General features: G+C 57.0%; 1 protein-coding gene across 1 annotated transcript; it reads left to right on the top strand.

Moving 5' to 3' along the window:
* Positions 1–5,836: 5,836 nt before the first annotated feature.
* On the top strand, positions 5,837–18,562 carry TMEM256 (transmembrane protein 256). Its single transcript, XM_075332320.1, has 4 exons — positions 5,837–5,931; positions 16,830–16,867; positions 18,110–18,190; positions 18,320–18,562. The coding sequence occupies exons 1-4, from the start codon at positions 5,850–5,852 to the stop codon at positions 18,461–18,463; spliced, it is 345 nt and encodes a 114-aa protein (XP_075188435.1). The 5' UTR covers positions 5,837–5,849; the 3' UTR covers positions 18,464–18,562.
* Positions 18,563–20,497: the final 1,935 nt, after the last annotated feature.

The following is a 20,497-nucleotide window of genomic DNA, read 5'->3' as shown; positions in this document are numbered from 1 at the left end:
ACCCCAAGCTGTAACATCTCCTCCAGTTCGTGCTGCATGGTGTTTCGAACTGATTCAGGTACCCGGTAAGGAGCCAGTTGTATGGGACGGATGCCCTGAGTGTCCACATGATGTTGGGTGACGGTGGTTCGACCTGGTTGGGATGAGAAAGCAGCCCGTCTCTGTTGAAGCACTTCCAGCATCTGGATTTTCTGTAAGGAGTCCAGGTAATCTCCCAGGGGAACCTGTTCCACAGTGGATGGGGCTCTCGCTGCTTCCACGAGATCAGGTAGAGAGTCCTCATCCTCTTGACCATCTTCTGAAGCCAACCGACAGCTTGCTATCATTGGAATGTTCCGGTCATGGTACTCCTTAATCATATTCACATGGACAGTCTTTTGCCTTAGCCCCTGATCATCTAAAGCAAGAAGGTAATTGGTATCATTCAGTTTTCTGAGAACCCGGAAGGGACCCTCCCATGTGGTCTGCAGTTTATTCTGCCGATGGGGAACAATCATTAAGACTTGTTGTCCTTCTACAAACTCCCGATAGCGTGCGTTACGGTCATACCATGTCTTCTGTCTGGTTTGAGCCATACGCAAATGACTCTGTGCAAAACTAGCAAGTTGGGCCAAGGTTTCTCGCAGCTTTAGGACATAAGGGACAACAGGGGTTCCTGTATCTTCAACTTGCCCCTCCCAGTATTCCTTGAGCAGGGTTAAGGGTCCTCGGACCTTTCTTCCATAGAGTAGTTCAAAGGGGGAGAACCCAGTGGACTCCTGGGGAACTTCCCGATAGGCAAACAAGAGATGGGGTAGGTACTTCTCCCAGTCTGAATCTCGGTCCGTGAAGGCCCTCAGCATATTCTTCAGAGTGCCGTTGAATCGTTCACAAAGTCCATTTGTTTGGGGATGATACGGGGTCGTTCGGATCGCTCGTACTCCACAGGTGCGCCACAGACACTGGACCAACTCTGACATAAACTGGGAGCCTTGGTCCGACAAGATCTCACTGGGGAATCCTACTCTGGTAAAAATAATAACCAAGGCCTCGGCCACCTTGGCTGCAGAGATACTTGACAAGGCCACGGCTTCTGGATATCGGGTGGCGTAGTCCACAACAGTGAGAATGTACTGCTTTCCAGATTTACTTGGTTTAGCCAGAGGTCCAATGATATCAACAGCTACTCTTTGAAAGGGTTCTTCTATTATAGGGAGCGGTTGCAGGGGTGCCTTTGGGTGATCTCCGGGTCGCCCTCTACGCTGACATATGTCACAAGTTCGGCAGAAATGCGCCACTGCTTGGGAAATCCCCGGCCAATAAAAAGTTTGAGTCAATCGTCTCTCGGTGCGGGTTTTGCCTTGATGGCCAGCCGTAGGAATGTCATGAGCCAGGTGTAATAGGGGAATTCTGTACTTCTGAGGAACAATCAGCTGTTTGCTATAAGTCCAGGGCTTATCTAGGGAGTCGGCATTGGCAACCCGATACAGAAGTCCATTTTCTCTGATAATTCTTTCTCCGTTTTCCCCTAGCTGCCCTATTTCAGCCCGAGTTCTAAAACTAGCAAGGGTGGGGTCCGTCTCTACTTCTTGTCTAAACTGAACTTTATCCCAAGTAACATTCATATTATCCCCACAAGAAGAATCACTCACCGGCTGTAATGGCAGTTCTGGTGGCCTCAGTTCCATGGATGGGTTGTACACGTCCACATGGGCTGCTCTCTTGGCTTGACTTCTGGTTACCGCACCGACAAAGTGGCAATGAAGATTCCCCACATCATTTCCTAGAAGAACGTCTGCAGGGAGGCCGCTCATCACACCGACCACACATTGTTTTGCCCCAAAGCCATAATCCAGGGTCACACTCGCTCTTGGAATATATCTCTGGGTACCTCCTGCCAGTTCAATGGCAATTCCTGGTCCCTTTTGAATTGCTTGTGGTTGAATTACTCGGGGATCGGCTATGGTGAGGAAAGCCCCAGTGTCACGGAAGCCAACAACTTTTTGGCCATCCAGCACGACCTCCTGTAGATGTTTGTCCTGAAGATCAGAAGAACAGGTGGCTGGAGCTCGCACCCCATAGACTCCGGGTAGGGGAACCAGGATATCTGAGTCACTTGGCAAGTCATCAGGCACAGAATCCAGCTCTTCTCCTGGTGAAGGTGTCTGTAGGTAATGAACAGGCAAAGGCGGTCTGTAGCTGTTCTGTCTACGAACACCTGGACATTGGAATTGCATGTGCCCAGGCTGCCCACATCCATAACATCTGCGCTCTGGGATTCTTCCTCCGCGTCGTATTCCCAAAGGTGGAGCATGAGTAATGCGAGGCACAGTCACACGAAGGTCCCCATGAGTTGACGGTCTAGGGTGATGGTGAACATTTGGGCCAGAAGGACCAGGGGCCACCAGCGTTGGGGGGTTGGTGTTTTTTTTCTCACTGGGTAGTAGTTTTTTCCACTGAGGCTTGATGGTGAGAGCCTCATCAGCTAGAGCTGCAGCTTCCTCCACAGTGGCTGGTCTCCTTTCACGCACCCATTCCCGGATCTCAGCGGGGCACTTGAAGTAAAACTGCTCTTTTAGGAGGACCTGGAGGACGGTCTCCAAGGTTAAGGCCTCCTCTGCCTCCAACCAACGATGCCACAGATGTTTGAGTTTGTGGGCATACATCTTGAAGGACACTTCCTCATCACATGCTAGAGTACGGAACTGAGTCCTGTAAGTGTCTGGCGTTACAGCATAATGTTCTAGAATAGTCTGTTTAATATCCGCATACTCACAGTTCCACCGAGGGTCCATAGCTCTATAGGCTGCAGCAGCTCCACCCTCTAAGAGCCCAACCAGATGCCGGACGCGCTCCCTTTCTGGGACTTCCATTAATCGACACTGATGCTCAAAGTCCTGGAAGAAGCCCTCAATGTCACCAGCAGCCTCATTAAACTGCTTGAAGTCTTTGCGGGACACTCTGGGAAGTTCCCTCATGATGGGTGCTGGGGTTACAGTCTGTCTGGAACCTCTCGCGGCTTCCACAGCGAGCTGCTTATCCAGCAATGCCATCTCCTCCATCCTGCGCTCCTTCTCTTCAGCTCCACGCATGGCCTCCCTCTTATCTTCTATGGTGGCCTCATCTCCAAGCAGTGCCATCTTTTCCTTGTACCACACAACCCATTGACTTTTTTGGGTATTCACCTCCGGCTCCCGTCTTTGCTCCCCTTGCTGTGGAAATTGTTCCTCGGTGCCATCTTGCAGGCAAGCGTGTTCCAATGCCTCAATTAGTTGCTCCTTAGAGAGTCCTTTGTAGCCGACACCTAATTCACGGGCCTTTGTTTGTAGACTCGCCACAGTCCAGTTCCTGTATCCTGAGGTTCTGGTTTCAGACGTCGATTGGCTGTTGTCCTCCATTTCTTCTGCTCTGATCCCGCCGCTGCCACCAGTTTGTGACGGGGTGTACATCAGAGCAAAGAGAGACAACAGGCCGAGGATGATCCAACAGGTTTACTAACAGGAATACAGGAACAGCACACGACAAGTCCAAATAAAACAGATTCGGGGGCACCTCCCGATAATCCAAAGTGCCAGATCACAACGTAATAGTCCTTTTCAGAGTCCCAGAAATCCCACACAATCCACTGGACGGCGAGGTCTGTCCGCAGATTCAGATCTCGCTCCCTTCCTCTTCAAAAACTCAACTCCCAACTGCATTTAGAAACAGGAGTGAATTGTTTGAGCTCGTGGGCCCGCCCCTCAAGGGTAGGGGTCTATGCAATGGTTGGGCCCACTAGAAGATTCTAGAAGGTTGGCTCCGAGATGTCTACAGGTTTGTGTAGTTGGCGTTATCCACTGCTTACGAAACAATGAGAAGTTCCCCTGGCTGTGTGGACAAGAGATAATTGCATTATGGGCCCAGAGACACAGGAGATGGGGGGAAGGTATGGTTACTTACATCCCAAGACATTTCAAAGTGTTCAGTAAGTACAACCAAAGGAAAGTGACATCACATCCTGACATAGTATTACAGCAAATACAGTGAGAAGGTAAAATACATCATGACAACGCCCCTCAAGCCACTGCAGATCCGGATCCGAGCAGTTCGGCTGCTGACACGGGGGCGGTACATATGTCCTTCTTGTATATATGTTCCCTTCCAGGGTCCCTACTGGTGTATATATATCCCCCTCCTGTGCACATTCTGGTATAATGTCCCCATCCTGGTTTTTGCTCCCTTCCTGGTATATATGTCCTCCTCCTTGTATATATCCCCTTCCAGGGTCCCTACTGGTGTGTATATATATCCCCCTCCTGTGCACATTCTGGTATAATGTCCCCATCCTGGCTTTTGCTCCCTTCCTGGTATATATGTCCTCCTTCTTGTATATATCCCCTTCCAGGGTCCCTACTGGTGTATATATATCCCGCTCCTGTGCACATTTTGGTATATATGTCCCCATCATGGTTTTTGTCCCCTTCCTGGTATATATGTCCTCCTTCTTGTATATATCCCCTTCCAGGGCCTCTCCTTGTATGTTTGTCTGCCGCAAAAAGAAAAAAAACATTTTACTCACCCTTGCTGGCTCCCACGTCCTCTCTGAGCAGCGATGCAATTCAGCTGGATGGGCCCCCACCTCCCCCAGGGATCTTCAGCTCTTGCAGCGCCTACCATTCCCCGCTGGATGCCGCATCCTCGCCACCTCCGTGTTGCTCGCAGCAGTGTGATGAGGTGCAAAGTAATGACCTCATCATGCTGGGCTGCGGGATGACGCGCTGTCCCCCCAATCCGCTCCTCCCTGCTCTGCTCGCCTTGCTTCTGGCCACATGGCTAAATTACATGCGACGTCCTAGGAAGGCTTCTCAAGCAATTCAGCCGTGTGTGCAGTGGCTGAAGCGACATGGCCGGGCCCCTCTGCTGCGGCTGTGACTGGGGCCTGGTGAAGAGGAGGGGCCAGCCAGCCCGGGGCTTAATAAAGCTGAGTAATTACCCCGGGCCCGTACACCAGACATGGTTGTAATGCCCTGATGGCGGCCCTGAAGCGACACCGCCGGGCCCCTCTGCTGCGGCTGTGACCGGGGCCCAGTGAAGAGGGGGGGCCCGGTGAAGCGGGCAGGGCTTAATAAAGCGGAGTAATTACCCCGGGCCCCCCCTCTTCACCGGCCCCGTACACCAGTCATGGTTGTAATGTCCTGATGGCGGCCCTGAAGCGACACCGCCGGGCCCCTCTGCTGGGCTGTGACCGGGGCCCGGTGAAGAGGGGGGGCCCGGTGAAGCGGGCAGGGCTTAATAAAGCGGAGTAATTACCCCGGGCCCCCCCTCTTCACCGGGCCCGTACACCAGTCATGGTTGTAATGCCCTGATGGCGGCCCTGAAGCGACACCGCCGGGCCCCTCTGCTGCGGCTGTGACCGGGGCCCGGTGAAGAGGGGGGGCCCGGTGAAGCGGGCAGGGCTTAATAAAGCGGAGTAATTACCCCGGGCCCCCACCTTCACCGGCCCCGTACACCAGTCATGGTTGTAATGCTCTGATGGCGGCCCTGACCACTCTCATCCCCACGTGACCAGCTCAATACACCAGACTCCGCCCACCTCATCCCGCCAGCACTCTAGAAAGAGGTCACGTGTCTGGAGTCCTCAGAAATTCATGTAACTGAACCACTGCCCACATCAAAGATGGCGGCCTCCAGCTCTCATGGGGGCGTTTCCTAACTGAAAACATGGCGCCCGGAGGACAACTACTGGCCACTTGCTCCTTTAACGTCATCACGCTATGATTGAGACTAACCAATCAGCCACTAAAGCTGTGAGAGGGGCGTGGTAACAAAGATTAAAGCGAGTACAGGGCGGGGCTAGAGCTTGTAATAAGCAGCGGCGGCGCGGCAGGAGAATGTTGGCAGCCGCGGTGTGGGGGCGGGTCGGGGCAGTGTCGGGGGCTCTAGCGGTGACGGCGGGAGCCTACGGGGCGCACGGTAAGAGGGGCCGCCAAATACGGACCAGGAGACGCCAGCCCGACAGGAGCACGGAGGGGAGCTGCGCAACTGCAACTTCCGGTCACGTGGAAGCAGCACATTGTATCGCCCTATAGCGTGTACACTGCGCCCCCTGGTGGTAGAAACGGAGAACACGTGACCTGCGTCATAACCGAAACCGACCACCAGAGGGAGACAGTGACACAGGGCGACCACCAGAGGGAGACAGTGACACACGGCGACCACCAGAGGGAGGCAGTGACACAGGGCGACCACCAGAGGAAGACAGTGACACAGGGCGACCACCAGAGGGAGACAGTGACACAGAGCGACCACCAGAGGGAGACAGTGACACAGGGCGACCACCAGAGGGAGACAGTGACACAGGGCGACCACCAGAGGGAGACAGTGACACACGGCGACCACCAGAGGGAGACAGTGACACAGAGCGACCACCAGAGGGAGACAGTGACACACTGCGACCACCAGAGGGAGACAGTGACACACGGCGACCACCAGAGGGAGGCAGTGACACAGGGCGACCACCAGAGGAAGACAGTGACACAGGGCGACCACCAGAGGGAGACAGTGACACAGGGCGACCACCAGAGGGAGACAGTGACACAGGGCGACCACCAGAGGGAGACAGTGACACACGGCGACCACCAGAGGGAGACAGTGACACACGGTGACCACCAGAGGGAGACAGTGACACAGGGCGACCACCAGAGGGAGACAGTGACACACGGCGACCACCAGAGGGAGACAGTGACACAGGGCGACCACCAGAGGAAGACAGTGACACAGAGCGACCACTAGAGGGAGACAGTGACACACGGTGACCACCAGAGGGAGACAGTGACACACGGCGACCACCAGAGGGAGACAGTGACACAGGGCGACCACCAGAGGGAGACAGTGACACACGGCGACCACCAGAGGGAGGCAGTGACACAGGGCGACCACCAGAGGAAGACAGTGACACAGAGCGACCACTAGAGGGAGACAGTGACACACGGCGACCACCAGAGGGAGACAGTGACACAGGGCGACCACCAGAGGAAGACAGTGACACAGAGCGACCACTAGAGGGAGACAGTGACACACGGCGACCACCAGAGGGAGACAGTGACACACGGCGACCACCAGAGGAAGACAGTGACACAGAGCGACCACCAGAGGGAGACAGTGACACAGAGCGACCACCAGAGGGAGACAGTGACACAGAGCGACCACCAGAGGGAGACAGTGACACACGGCGACCACCAGAGGGAGACAGTGACACAGAGCGACCACCAGAGGGAGACAGTGACACACGGCGACCACCAGAGGGAGACAGTGACACACGGCGACCACCAGAGGGAGACAGTGACACACGGCGACCACCAGAGGAAGACAGTGACACACGGCGACCACCAGAGGGAGACAGTGACACAGGGCGACCACCAGAGGGAGACAGTGACACACGGCGACCACCAGAGGGAGACAGTGACACAGAGCGACCACCAGAGGGAGGCAGTGACACAGAGCGACCACCAGAGGGAGACAGTGACACACGGCGACCACTAGAGGGAGACAGTGACACACGGCGACCACCAGAGGAAGACAGTGACACAGAGCGACCACCAGAGGAAGACAGTGACACACGGCGACCACCAGAGGGAGACAGTGACACAGGGCGACCACCAGAGGAAGACAGTGACACAGGGCGACCACCAGAGGGAGACAGTGACACAGGGCGACCACCAGAGGGAGACAGTGACACAGGGCGACCACCAGAGGGAGACAGTGACACAGGGCGACCACCAGAGGGAGACAGTGACACAGGGCGACCACCAGAGGGAGACAGTGACACAGGGCGACCACCAGAGGAAGACAGTGACACAGGGCGACCACCAGAGGGAGACAGTGACACAGGGCGACCACCAGAGGGAGACAGTGACACACGGCGACCACCAGAGGGAGGCAGTGACACAGGGCGACCACCAGAGGGAGACAGTGACACAGGGCGACCACCAGAGGGAGACAGTGACACAGGGCGACCACCAGAGGGAGGCAGTGACACAGAGCGACCACCAGAGGGAGACAGTGACACAGAGCGACCACCAGAGGGAGGCAGTGACACAGAGCGACCACCAGAGGAAGACAGTGACACAGAGCGACCACCAGAGGGAGACAGTGACACAGAGCGACCACCAGAGGGAGACAGTGACACAGCAACCACCAGAGGAAGACAGTGACACACGGCGACCACCAGAGGGAGACAGTGACACAGCAACCACCAGAGGAAGACAGTGACACACGGCGACCACCAGAGGGAGACAGTGACACAGAGCGACCACCAGAGGGAGACAGTGACACAGAGCGACCACCAGAGGAAGACAGTGACACAGGGCGACCACCAGAGGGAGACAGTGACACAGGGCGACCACCAGAGGAAGACAGTGACACAGAGCGACCACCAGAGGAAGACAGTGACACAGAGCGACCACCAGAGGAAGACAGTGACACAGGGCGACCACCAGAGGGAGACAGTGACACAGAGCGACCACCAGAGGAAGACAGTGACACAGGGCGACCACCAGAGGGAGACAGTGACACAGAGCGACCACCAGAGGGAGACAGTGACACAGGGCGACCACCAGAGGGAGGCAGTGACACAGAGCGACCACCAGAGGAAGACAGTGACACAGAGCGACCACCAGAGGGAGACAGTGACACAGGGCGACCACCAGAGGGAGACAGTGACACAGGGCGACCACCAGAGGGAGACAGTGACACAGGGCGACCACCAGAGGGAGACAGTGACACAGAGCGACCACCAGAGGAAGACAGTGACACAGGGCGACCACCAGAGGGAGACAGTGACACAGAGCGACCACCAGAGGGAGACAGTGACACAGGGCGACCACCAGAGGGAGGCAGTGACACAGAGCGACCACCAGAGGGAGACAGTGACACAGAGCGACCACCAGAGGGAGACAGTGACACAGGGCGACCACCAGAGGGAGACAGTGACACAGGGCGACCACCAGAGGGAGACAGTGACACAGAGCGACCACCAGAGGGAGGCAGTGACACAGGGCGACCACCAGAGGGAGACAGTGACACAGAGCGACCACCAGAGGGAGACAGTGACACAGGGCGACCACCAGAGGGAGACAGTGACACAGAGCGACCACCAGAGGAAGACAGTGACACAGGGCGACCACCAGAGGGAGACAGTGACACAGGGCGACCACCAGAGGGAGACAGTGACACAGAGCGACCACCAGAGGAAGACAGTGACACAGGGCGACCACCAGAGGAAGACAGTGACACAGGGCGACCACCAGAGGGAGACAGTGACACACGGCGACCACCAGAGGGAGGCAGTGACACAGAGCGACCACCAGAGGGAGACAGTGACACAGGGCGACCACCAGAGGGAGACAGTGACACAGGGCGACCACCAGAGGGAGACAGTGACACAGAGCGACCACCAGAGGGAGGCAGTGACACAGGGCGACCACCAGAGGGAGACAGTGACACACGGCGACCACCAGAGGGAGACAGTGACACACGGCGACCACCAGAGGGAGGCAGTGACACAGAGCGACCACCAGAGGGAGACAGTGACACAGGGCGACCACCAGAGGGAGACAGTGACACAGGGCGACCACCAGAGGGAGACAGTGACACAGAGCGACCACCAGAGGGAGACAGTGACACACGTCGACCACCAGAGGGAGACAGTGACACACGTCGACCACCAGAGGGAGACAGTGACACAGGGCGACCACCAGAGGGAGACAGTGACACAGGGCGACCACCAGAGGGAGACAGTGACACAGAGCGACCACCAGAGGGAGACAGTGACACACGGCGACCACCAGAGGGAGACAGTGACACACGTCGACCACCAGAGGGAGACAGTGACACAGAGCGACCACCAGAGGGAGGCAGTGACACAGGGCGACCACCAGAGGGAGACAGTGACACAGAGCGACCACCAGAGGGAGGCAGTGACACAGAGCGACCACCAGAGGGAGACAGTGACACACGGCGACCACCAGAGGGAGGCAGTGACACACGGCGACCACCAGAGGGAGACAGTGACACAGGGCGACCACCAGAGGGAGACAGTGACACAGGGCGACCACCAGAGGGAGACAGTGACACAGGGCGACCACCAGAGGGAGGCAGTGACACAGGGCGACCACCAGAGGGAGACAGTGACACAGGGCGACCACCAGAGGGAGACAGTGACACAGAGCGACCACCAGAGGGAGACAGTGACACAGAGCGACCACCAGAGGGAGGCAGTGACACACGGCGACCACCAGAGGGAGGCAGTGACACACGGCGACCACCAGAGGGAGACAGTGACACAGAGCGACCACCAGAGGGAGACAGTGACACACGGCGACCACCAGAGGGAGACAGTGACACAGGGCGACCACCAGAGGGAGACAGTGACACAGAGCGACCACCAGAGGGAGACAGTGACACAGAGCGACCACCAGAGGGAGACAGTGACACACGGCGACCACCAGAGGGAGACAGTGACACAGGGCGACCACCAGAGGGAGACAGTGACACAGAGCGACCACCAGAGGGAGACAGTGACACAGAGCGACCACCAGAGGGAGACAGTGACACAGAGCGACCACCAGAGGGAGACAGTGACACACGGCGACCACCAGAGGGAGACAGTGACACAGGGCGACCACCAGAGGGAGACAGTGACACAGAGCGACCACCAGAGGGAGGCAGTGACACAGGGCGACCACCAGAGGGAGACAGTGACACAGAGCGACCACCAGAGGGAGACAGTGACACAGGGCGACCACCAGAGGGAGACAGTGACACAGAGCGACCACCAGAGGAAGACAGTGACACAGGGCGACCACCAGAGGGAGACAGTGACACAGGGCGACCACCAGAGGGAGACAGTGACACAGAGCGACCACCAGAGGAAGACAGTGACACAGGGCGACCACCAGAGGAAGACAGTGACACAGGGCGACCACCAGAGGGAGACAGTGACACACGGCGACCACCAGAGGGAGGCAGTGACACAGAGCGACCACCAGAGGGAGACAGTGACACAGGGCGACCACCAGAGGGAGACAGTGACACAGGGCGACCACCAGAGGGAGACAGTGACACAGAGCGACCACCAGAGGGAGGCAGTGACACAGGGCGACCACCAGAGGGAGACAGTGACACAGAGCGACCACCAGAGGGAGACAGTGACACACGGCGACCACCAGAGGGAGACAGTGACACACGTCGACCACCAGAGGGAGACAGTGACACAGGGCGACCACCAGAGGGAGACAGTGACACAGGGCGACCACCAGAGGGAGACAGTGACACAGAGCGACCACCAGAGGGAGACAGTGACACACGGCGACCACCAGAGGGAGACAGTGACACACGTCGACCACCAGAGGGAGACAGTGACACAGAGCGACCACCAGAGGGAGGCAGTGACACAGGGCGACCACCAGAGGGAGACAGTGACACAGAGCGACCACCAGAGGGAGGCAGTGACACAGAGCGACCACCAGAGGGAGACAGTGACACACGGCGACCACCAGAGGGAGGCAGTGACACACGGCGACCACCAGAGGGAGACAGTGACACAGGGCGACCACCAGAGGGAGACAGTGACACAGGGCGACCACCAGAGGGAGACAGTGACACAGGGCGACCACCAGAGGGAGGCAGTGACACAGGGCGACCACCAGAGGGAGACAGTGACACAGAGCGACCACCAGAGGGAGACAGTGACACACGGCGACCACCAGAGGGAGACAGTGACACACGTCGACCACCAGAGGGAGACAGTGACACAGAGCGACCACCAGAGGGAGGCAGTGACACAGGGCGACCACCAGAGGGAGACAGTGACACAGAGCGACCACCAGAGGGAGGCAGTGACACAGAGCGACCACCAGAGGGAGACAGTGACACACGGCGACCACCAGAGGGAGGCAGTGACACAGGGCGACCACCAGAGGGAGACAGTGACACAGAGCGACCACCAGAGGGAGACAGTGACACAGAGCGACCACCAGAGGGAGGCAGTGACACACGGCGACCACCAGAGGGAGGCAGTGACACACGGCGACCACCAGAGGGAGACAGTGACACAGAGCGACCACCAGAGGGAGACAGTGACACAGAGCGACCACCAGAGGGAGACAGTGACACACGGCGACCACCAGAGGGAGACAGTGACACAGAGCGACCACCAGAGGGAGACAGTGACACAGAGCGACCACTAGAGGGAGACAGTGACACAGAGCAACCACCAGAGGGAGACAGTGACACAGAGCGACCACCAGAGGAAGACAGTGACACAGGGCGACCACCAGAGGGAGACAGTGACACACGGCGACCACCAGAGGGAGGCAGTGACACAGAGCGACCACCAGAGGGAGACAGTGACACAGAGCGACCACCAGAGGGAGACAGTGACACAGAGCGACCACCAGAGGGAGACAGTGACACACGGCGACCACCAGAGGGAGACAGTGACACACGTCGACCACCAGAGGGAGACAGTGACACACGTCGACCACCAGAGGGAGACAGTGACACACGTCGACCACCAGAGGGAGACAGTGACACAGAGCGACCACCAGAGGGAGACAGTGACACACGGCGACCACCAGAGGGAGACAGTGACACACGTCGACCACCAGAGGGAGACAGTGACACAGGGCGACCACCAGAGGGAGACAGTGACACAGGGCGACCACCAGAGGGAGACAGTGACACAGAGCGACCACCAGAGGGAGACAGTGACACAGTGCGACCACCAGAGGGAGGCAGTGACACACGGCGACCACCAAAGGAAGACAGTGACACAGGGCGACCACCAGAGGGAGACAGTGACACAGAGCGACCACCAGAGGGAGACAGTGACACAGAGCGACCACCAGAGGGAGACAGTGACACAGAGCGACCACTAGAGGGAGACAGTGACACAGAGCGACCACCAGAGGGAGACAGTGACACAGGGCGACCACCAGAGGAAGACAGTGACACAGGGCGACCACCAGAGGGAGACAGTGACACAGGGCGACCACCAGAGGGAGACAGTGACACAGAGCGACCACCAGAGGGAGACAGTGACACAGAGCGACCACCAGAGGGAGGCAGTGACACACGGCGACCACCAGAGGAAGACAGTGACACAGGGCGACCACCAGAGGGAGACAGTGACACAGAGCGACCACCAGAGGGAGACAGTGACACAGAGCGACCACCAGAGGGAGACAGTGACACAGAGCGACCACCAGAGGGAGACAGTGACACAGAGCGACCACCAGAGGGAGACAGTGACACAGAGCGACCACCAGAGGGAGGCAGTGACACACGGCGACCACCAGAGGGAGACAGTGACACAGGGCGACCACCAGAGGGAGACAGTGACACAGGGCGACCACCAGAGGGAGACAGTGACACACGGCGACCACCAGAGGGAGACAGTGACACAGAGCGACCACCAGAGGGAGACAGTGACACAGAGCGACCACCAGAGGGAGACAGTGACACAGAGCGACCACCAGAGGGAGACAGTGACACACGACGACCACCAGAGGGAGACAGTGACACACGGCGACCACCAGAGGGAGACAGTGACACAGAGCGACCACCAGAGGGAGGCAGTGACACACGGCGACCACCAAAGGAAGACAGTGACACAGGGCGACCACCAGAGGGAGACAGTGACACAGGGCGACCACCAGAGGGAGACAGTGACACACGGCGACCACCAGAGGGAGACAGTGACACACGGCGACCACCAGAGGGAGACAGTGACACACGGCGACCACCAGAGGGAGACAGTGACACACGGCGACCACTAGAGGGAGACAGTGACACAGAGCGACCACTAGAGGGAGACAGTGACACAGGGCGACCACCAGAGGGAGACAGTGACACAGAGCGACCACTAGAGGGAGACAGTGACACAGGGCGACAACCAGAGGGAGGCAGTGACACAGAGCGACCACTAGAGGGAGACAGTGACACAGAGCGACCACCAGAGGGAGACAGTGACACACGGCGACCACCAGAGGGAGACAGTGACACACGGCGACCACCAGAGGGAGACAGTGACACAGAGCGACCACCAGAGGGAGGCAGTGACACAGGGCGACCACCAAAGGAAGACAGTGACACAGGGCGACCACCAGAGGGAGACAGTGACACAGGGCGACCACTAGAGGGAGACAGTGACACAGAGCGACCACTAGAGGGAGACAGTGACACAGAGCGACCACTAGAGGGAGACAGTGACACAGGGCGACCACCAGAGGGAGGCAGTGACACAGAGCGACCACTAGAGGGAGACAGTGACACAGAGCGACCACCAGAGGGAGACAGTGACACACGGCGACCACCAGAGGGAGACAGTGACACTCGGCGACCACCAGAGGGAGGACAGTGACACTCGGCGACCACCAGAGGGAGGCAGTGACACACGGCGACCACCAGAGGAAGACAGTGACACAGGGCGACCACCAGAGGGAGACAGTGACACAGGGCGACCACCAGAGGGAGACAGTGACACAGAGCGACCACCAGAGGGAGACAGTGACACAGAGCGACCACTAGAGGGAGACAGTGACACACGGCGACCACCAGAGGGAGACAGTGACACAGAGCGACCACCAGAGGGAGACAGTGACACAGAGCGACCACTAGAGGGAGACAGTGACACAGGGCGACCACCAGAGGGAGGCAGTGACACACGGCGACCACCAGAGGGAGGCAGTGACACACGGCGACCACCAGAGGGAGACAGTGACACAGAGCGACCACCAGAGGGAGGCAGTGACACACGGCGACCACCAGAGGAAGACAGTGACACAGGGCGACCACCAGAGGGAGACAGTGACACAGGGAGACCACCAGAGGGAGACAGTGACACAGAGCGACCACTAGAGGGAGACAGTGACACAGAGCGACCACTAGAGGGAGACAGTGACACAGAGCGACCACCAGAGGGAGACAGTGACACACGGCGACCACCAGAGGGAGACAGTGACACAGAGCGACCACCAGAGGGAGACAGTGACACAGAGCGACCACCAGAGGGAGACAGTGACACAGGGCGACCACTAGAGGGAGGACAGTGACACAGAGCGACCACCAGAGGAAGACAGTGACACAGAGCGACCACCAGAGGGAGACAGTGACACAGAGCGACCACTAGAGGGAGACAGTGACACACGGCGACCACCAGAGGGAGACAGTGACACACGGCGACCACCAGAGGGAGACAGTGACACAGGGCGACCACCAGAGGGAGACAGTGACACAGGGCGACCACCAGAGGGAGACAGTGACACACGGCGACCACCAGAGGGAGACAGTGACACAGGGCGACCACTAGAGGGAGACAGTGACACAGGGCGACCACCAGAGGGAGACAGTGACACAGAGCGACCACCAGAGGGAGACAGTGACACAGGGCGACCACTAGAGGGAGACAGTGACACAGGGCGACCACTAGAGGGACACAGTGACACACGGCGACCACCAGAGGGAGACAGTGACACAGAGCGACCTCCAGAGGGAGACAGTGACACACGGCGACCTCCAGAGGGAGACAGTGACACACGGCGACCACCAGAGGGAGACAGTGACACACGGCGACCACCAGAGGGAGACAGTGACACAGAGCAACCACCAGAGGGAGACAGTGACACAGAGCGACCACTAGAGGGAGATAGTGACACAGAGCGACCACTAGAGGGAGACAGTGACACAGGGCGACCACTAGAGGGAGACAGTGACACAGGGCGACCACTAGAGGGAGACAGTGACACAGGGCGACCACTAGAGGGAGACAGTGACACAGAGCGACCACTAGAGGGACACAGTGACACACGGCGACCACTAGAGGGACACAGTGACACACGGCGACCACCAGAGGGAGGCAGTGACACAGAGCGACCACCAGAGGGAGACAATGACACAGAGCGACCACTAGAGGGAGACAGTGACACAGAGCGACCACTAGAGGGAGACAGTGACACAGGGCGACCACCAGAGGGAGACAGTGACACAGAGCGACCACTAGAGGGAGACAGTGACACAGAGCGACCACCAGAGGGAGACAGTGACACACGGCGACCACCAGAGGGAGACAGTGACACAGAGCGACCACCAGAGGGAGACAGTGACACAGAGCGACCACCAGAGGGAGACAGTGACACAGAGCGACCACCAGAGGGAGACAGTGACACAGGGCGACCGCCAGAGGGAGACAGTGACACAGAGCGACCACCAGAGGGAGACAGTGACACAGAGCGACCGCCAGAGGGAGACAGTGACACAGAGCGACCGCCAGAGGGAGACAGTGACACAGAGCGACCGCCAGAGGGAGACAGTGACACACGGCGACCACCAGAGGGAGACAGTGACACACGGCGACCACCAGAGGGAGACAGTGACACACGGCGACCACCAGAGGGAGACAGTGACACAGGGCGACCACCAGAGGGAGACAGTGACACAGGGCGACCACCAGAGGGAGACAGTGACACAGGGCGACCGCCAGAGGGAGACAGTGACACAGAGCGACCGCCAGAGGGAGACAGTGACACACTGCGACCGCCAGAGGGAGACAGTGACACAGGGTGACCACCAGAGGGAGACAGTGACACAGGGTGACCACCAGAGGGAGACAGTGACACAGGGTGACCACCAGAGGGAGACAGTGACACAGAGCGACCACCAGAGGGAGACAGTGACACACGGAGACCACCAGAGGGAGAGTCTGCTGGTGCAGAAGTATGTTGGATGAGGCACCCCATGTGGTGAGGTGGAGATATTGCGTTTTGGCACCCCCTGCAGTGAGATGGTAAATGACTGCATTCTCTATTTTCCAGGTTTCCGGCGCAGCGATCGGGACGATTACCTGAAGGAGGTGACTTCTCTATTCATTACCTGGGATCTCTGCCCCATCCCCTTTCTCTACCGCCCCTCCCTTTATTTGGATCCCCTTCGCATCCTCCTTCTCTTGACTCCCCCACCCCCCTCATTCTCTGGCCCCCCTCCTTCTCTTTTCTTGGCCCCCCTCTTTCACTTTGTCCCCACTTTCCCTTCTCTTCCCCGTCCCTCTCCTTCTCTTGGCCCCCTCCTTCTCTTCTTTTCTCTTCGGTCCCCCTCCCTCTCTTCTCTTCGGACCCTCCTTCTCTTCTCTCCCCCCCCCCTCCTTCTCTAGGCCCCCTTTTTTCCTTTCTCTTCTCTTCTGGCCCCTTCTTTCTCTTCTCTTCCGGCCCCCTCCCCCCCTCCTCCATCTCTTGGCCCCTTCCTTCTCTTCTTTTCTCTTCTCTTCCGGCCCCCTCTTTCTTCTCTCTTCCGGCCCTCTCCTTCTCTTGGCCCCCTCCTTTTCTTGGCCCATTCCTTCTCTTCTTTTCTCTTCTCTTCTGGCCCCTTCTTTCTCTTCTCTTCCAGCCCCCTCCCCCCTCCTCCTTTTCTTGGCCCCTTCCTTCTCTTTTCTTTTCTCTTCCGGCCCCCTCTTTCTTCTCTCTTCCAGCCCCCTCCTTCTCTTGGCCCCCTCCTTTTCTTGGCCCCTTCCTTCTCTTTTCTCTTCTCATCCTGACCCCTCTTTCTCTTCTCTTCCGGCCCCCTCTTTCTCTTTTTTTTTTTTTCTGGCCCCTCTTTCCCTTCTCTTCTGGCCCCCTCCTTCTCTTGGCTCCCTCCTTCTCTTCTTTTCTCTTCTCTTCTGGCCCCTTCTTTCTCTTCTCTTCCGGCCCCCCTCTTTCTTCTCTCTTCCAGCCCTCTCCTTCTCTCCCCCCCCTCCTTCTCTTGGCCCCCTCCTTCTCTTCTTTTCTCTTCTCTTCCGGACCCCTCTTTCTCTTCTCTTCCGGCCCTCTCCTTCTCTTCTCCCCCCCCCTCCTTCTCTTGGCCCCTTCCTTCTCTTCTTTTCGCTCCACTTCCGGCACCCTCTCTCTTTCCCCCCTCTTTCTCTCCCTGCTGTGGGGACATTTGCAGTTTTCCATTATTTCCGATCTTCTCCCCTTGTTTCCCTCTTGTGTTCTGGTGTTTGCTGTGGTAGTCGTTTTTTTTTGGGAATAGTTGAGATCTGCAGTCAGATTTCTGCTCTGCAGGGGCAGGACTCTTGCTGCGCACTCTCCCTCCCCCACTGATCTGTTTTCTTTTTCAGCTCTATGAGACTGGTAATCGCTATCACTTCCTGCACAGCCTGGCGTTACTGGCGGTGCCGCACTGCAGACGCCCCCTGCTGGTATGTATGAGACAGAGGGGCCCCAGCTCCTGTCCCCCTGATGCCTCCTGGGTACTGGGACCATTGTGTAGGTGGAGCCTGTTTTTCGGTTACCAGACGCTCACTGCTGCTCTCTGGCTCCTCCTGCAGGCCGGATCGCTCCTGACGTCTGGTGTCGTCCTATTTTGTGGTTCCTTCTATTATCATGCACTGAGCGGAGACCCTACCCTGACCAAGGCCGCGCCATACGGGGGCACACTGCTCATCCTGGGGTGGGCCGCCATGGCGTTGTGAGGAGCTGATAATACAGTACATTTGTATTTCTTGTACATTGACATTTTATTAAAGGTTTTCTGCTGAGAGATAACCAATATCTTATATGGGGGAGGCTGTTCCTGCATCACAAGGGCTGATGCTTTAATGTCTGCTCTCAGCAGCTGAACATGGAGGCTGGTGGTGTTGCCCCCTTCTACTATGTTCTGACTGGAAGAAGCTGATGTCAGCAACACCACCAGCTGCACCCAGTCCATATGTGCCTGTCACTATCACCTTGGTGCGGTCTGCTTACCCCTCCCATTTGGTCCACTCACCCCCAGAAATGCATCATCACAATCACCATCGGTAGAAGAACACCACCAAAACCATTAATAGTACAGAACCACGATAAGTACAGGAATACATCACCAGAACCACCATCAGTACATGAATACATCACCAGAACCACCATCAATACATGAATACAGTCTCAGAACCACCATCAGTACAAAAATACATGACCAGAACCATCATCAGTACATGAAGAGTCTGAGAACCACCAGCAGTACAAGAATAGATCACCAGAATCACCTTCAGTAAATAAATAGCAATCAAATCACCTTCAGTTCATGAATCTATCACCAAAACTATCAGTACAGATTTACAGAATCACTGTCAATACATGAATACAGAATCAGAATCAACATCAGTATGTGATTAAAGCATCAGAACCACCATTTGTATGGTAATCCATCACCAGACCCATCAACAGTGCAGGACTATGGCACTGTATTCACGTTCTGTACTTGACTACATCACAAGAACGACCATCAGTAGAGAAATACTGTATCAGAACCACCATCGGTACAGGAATCCATCACCACAACCACCATCGGTACAGGAATAGCATCAGAACCACCGTTAGTTCATGACTAAATCACCAGAACTACCATCAGCACAGAAATGTAACATCACACTTGCTATTGGCACAAGAACACATCACCAAACCCATCATCAATACATGAATACAGAACCACCATAAGAAGAGCAATAAATCAACGCCATCATTACATGAATACAGTATCAGAACCAACATCAGTACAGGAATACATCACCAGAACCACTAGCAGTACGTTATTACAGTATCAGTACCACCATCACCAGAACCACCATTAGTAGATGAATACAGCATCTGAACCACCAGTAGTTCATTATTACAGTACCAGAACTATCACTATTACAGAAATGCAGCATCACAATCATCAAAAGTACATGACTAAAGCACTGGACCCACATTCAGTACTTGATTACATCAACAGAACAAGCATCAGTACATGAATACATCACCAGAACCACCATCAGTACATGGATACAGTATCAGAACTATCATCAGTATAGTAATACCTTACCAGAACCTCCAACAGTAGATGACTGTGGCACTAGACCCATATTTAGTGCTTGACTACATCACACCACCATCACTGCCACCATTAGGCGGGCTTTGAACGTTGCGACATCGCAAGCCGATGCTGCGATGTCGCACGCAATAGTCCCCGCCCCTGTCGCAGGTACGATATCTTGTGATAGCTGGCGTAGCGATAATTATCGCTACACCAGCTTCACGTGCACTCAGCTGCCCTGCGACCATCGCTCTGGTCGGCGACCCGCCTCCTTCCTAAGGGGGCGGGTCGTGCGGCGTCACAGTGATGTCACACGGTAGGCGGCCAATGGCGGCGGAGGGGCGGAGATGAGCAGGATGTAAACATCCCGCCCACCTCCTTCCTTCCATATAGCCGCAGGCGGCAGGTAAGGAGATGTTCCTCGTTCCTGCGGCTTCACACACAGCGATGTGTGTTGCCGCAGGAACGAGGAACTACATCATACCTGTCGCGGTACCGGCATTATCGAAATGTCGGAGCCTGCACCGATGATACGATAACAACGCTTTTGCGCTCGTTCATTGTATAATCTAGGATTTACACACTACGTCATCGCAAGTGACGCTGGATGTGCGTCACTTTCGATTTGACCCCACCGACATCGCACCTGCGATGTCGTAGTGTGCAAAGACGC

The sequence above is a fragment of the Anomaloglossus baeobatrachus genome, unplaced genomic scaffold (genome assembly GCF_048569485.1).
Source record: "Anomaloglossus baeobatrachus isolate aAnoBae1 unplaced genomic scaffold, aAnoBae1.hap1 Scaffold_291, whole genome shotgun sequence".
NCBI lineage: Eukaryota > Metazoa > Chordata > Amphibia > Anura > Aromobatidae > Anomaloglossus > Anomaloglossus baeobatrachus.
This window is presented reverse-complemented; position numbering and strand designations above follow the sequence as displayed.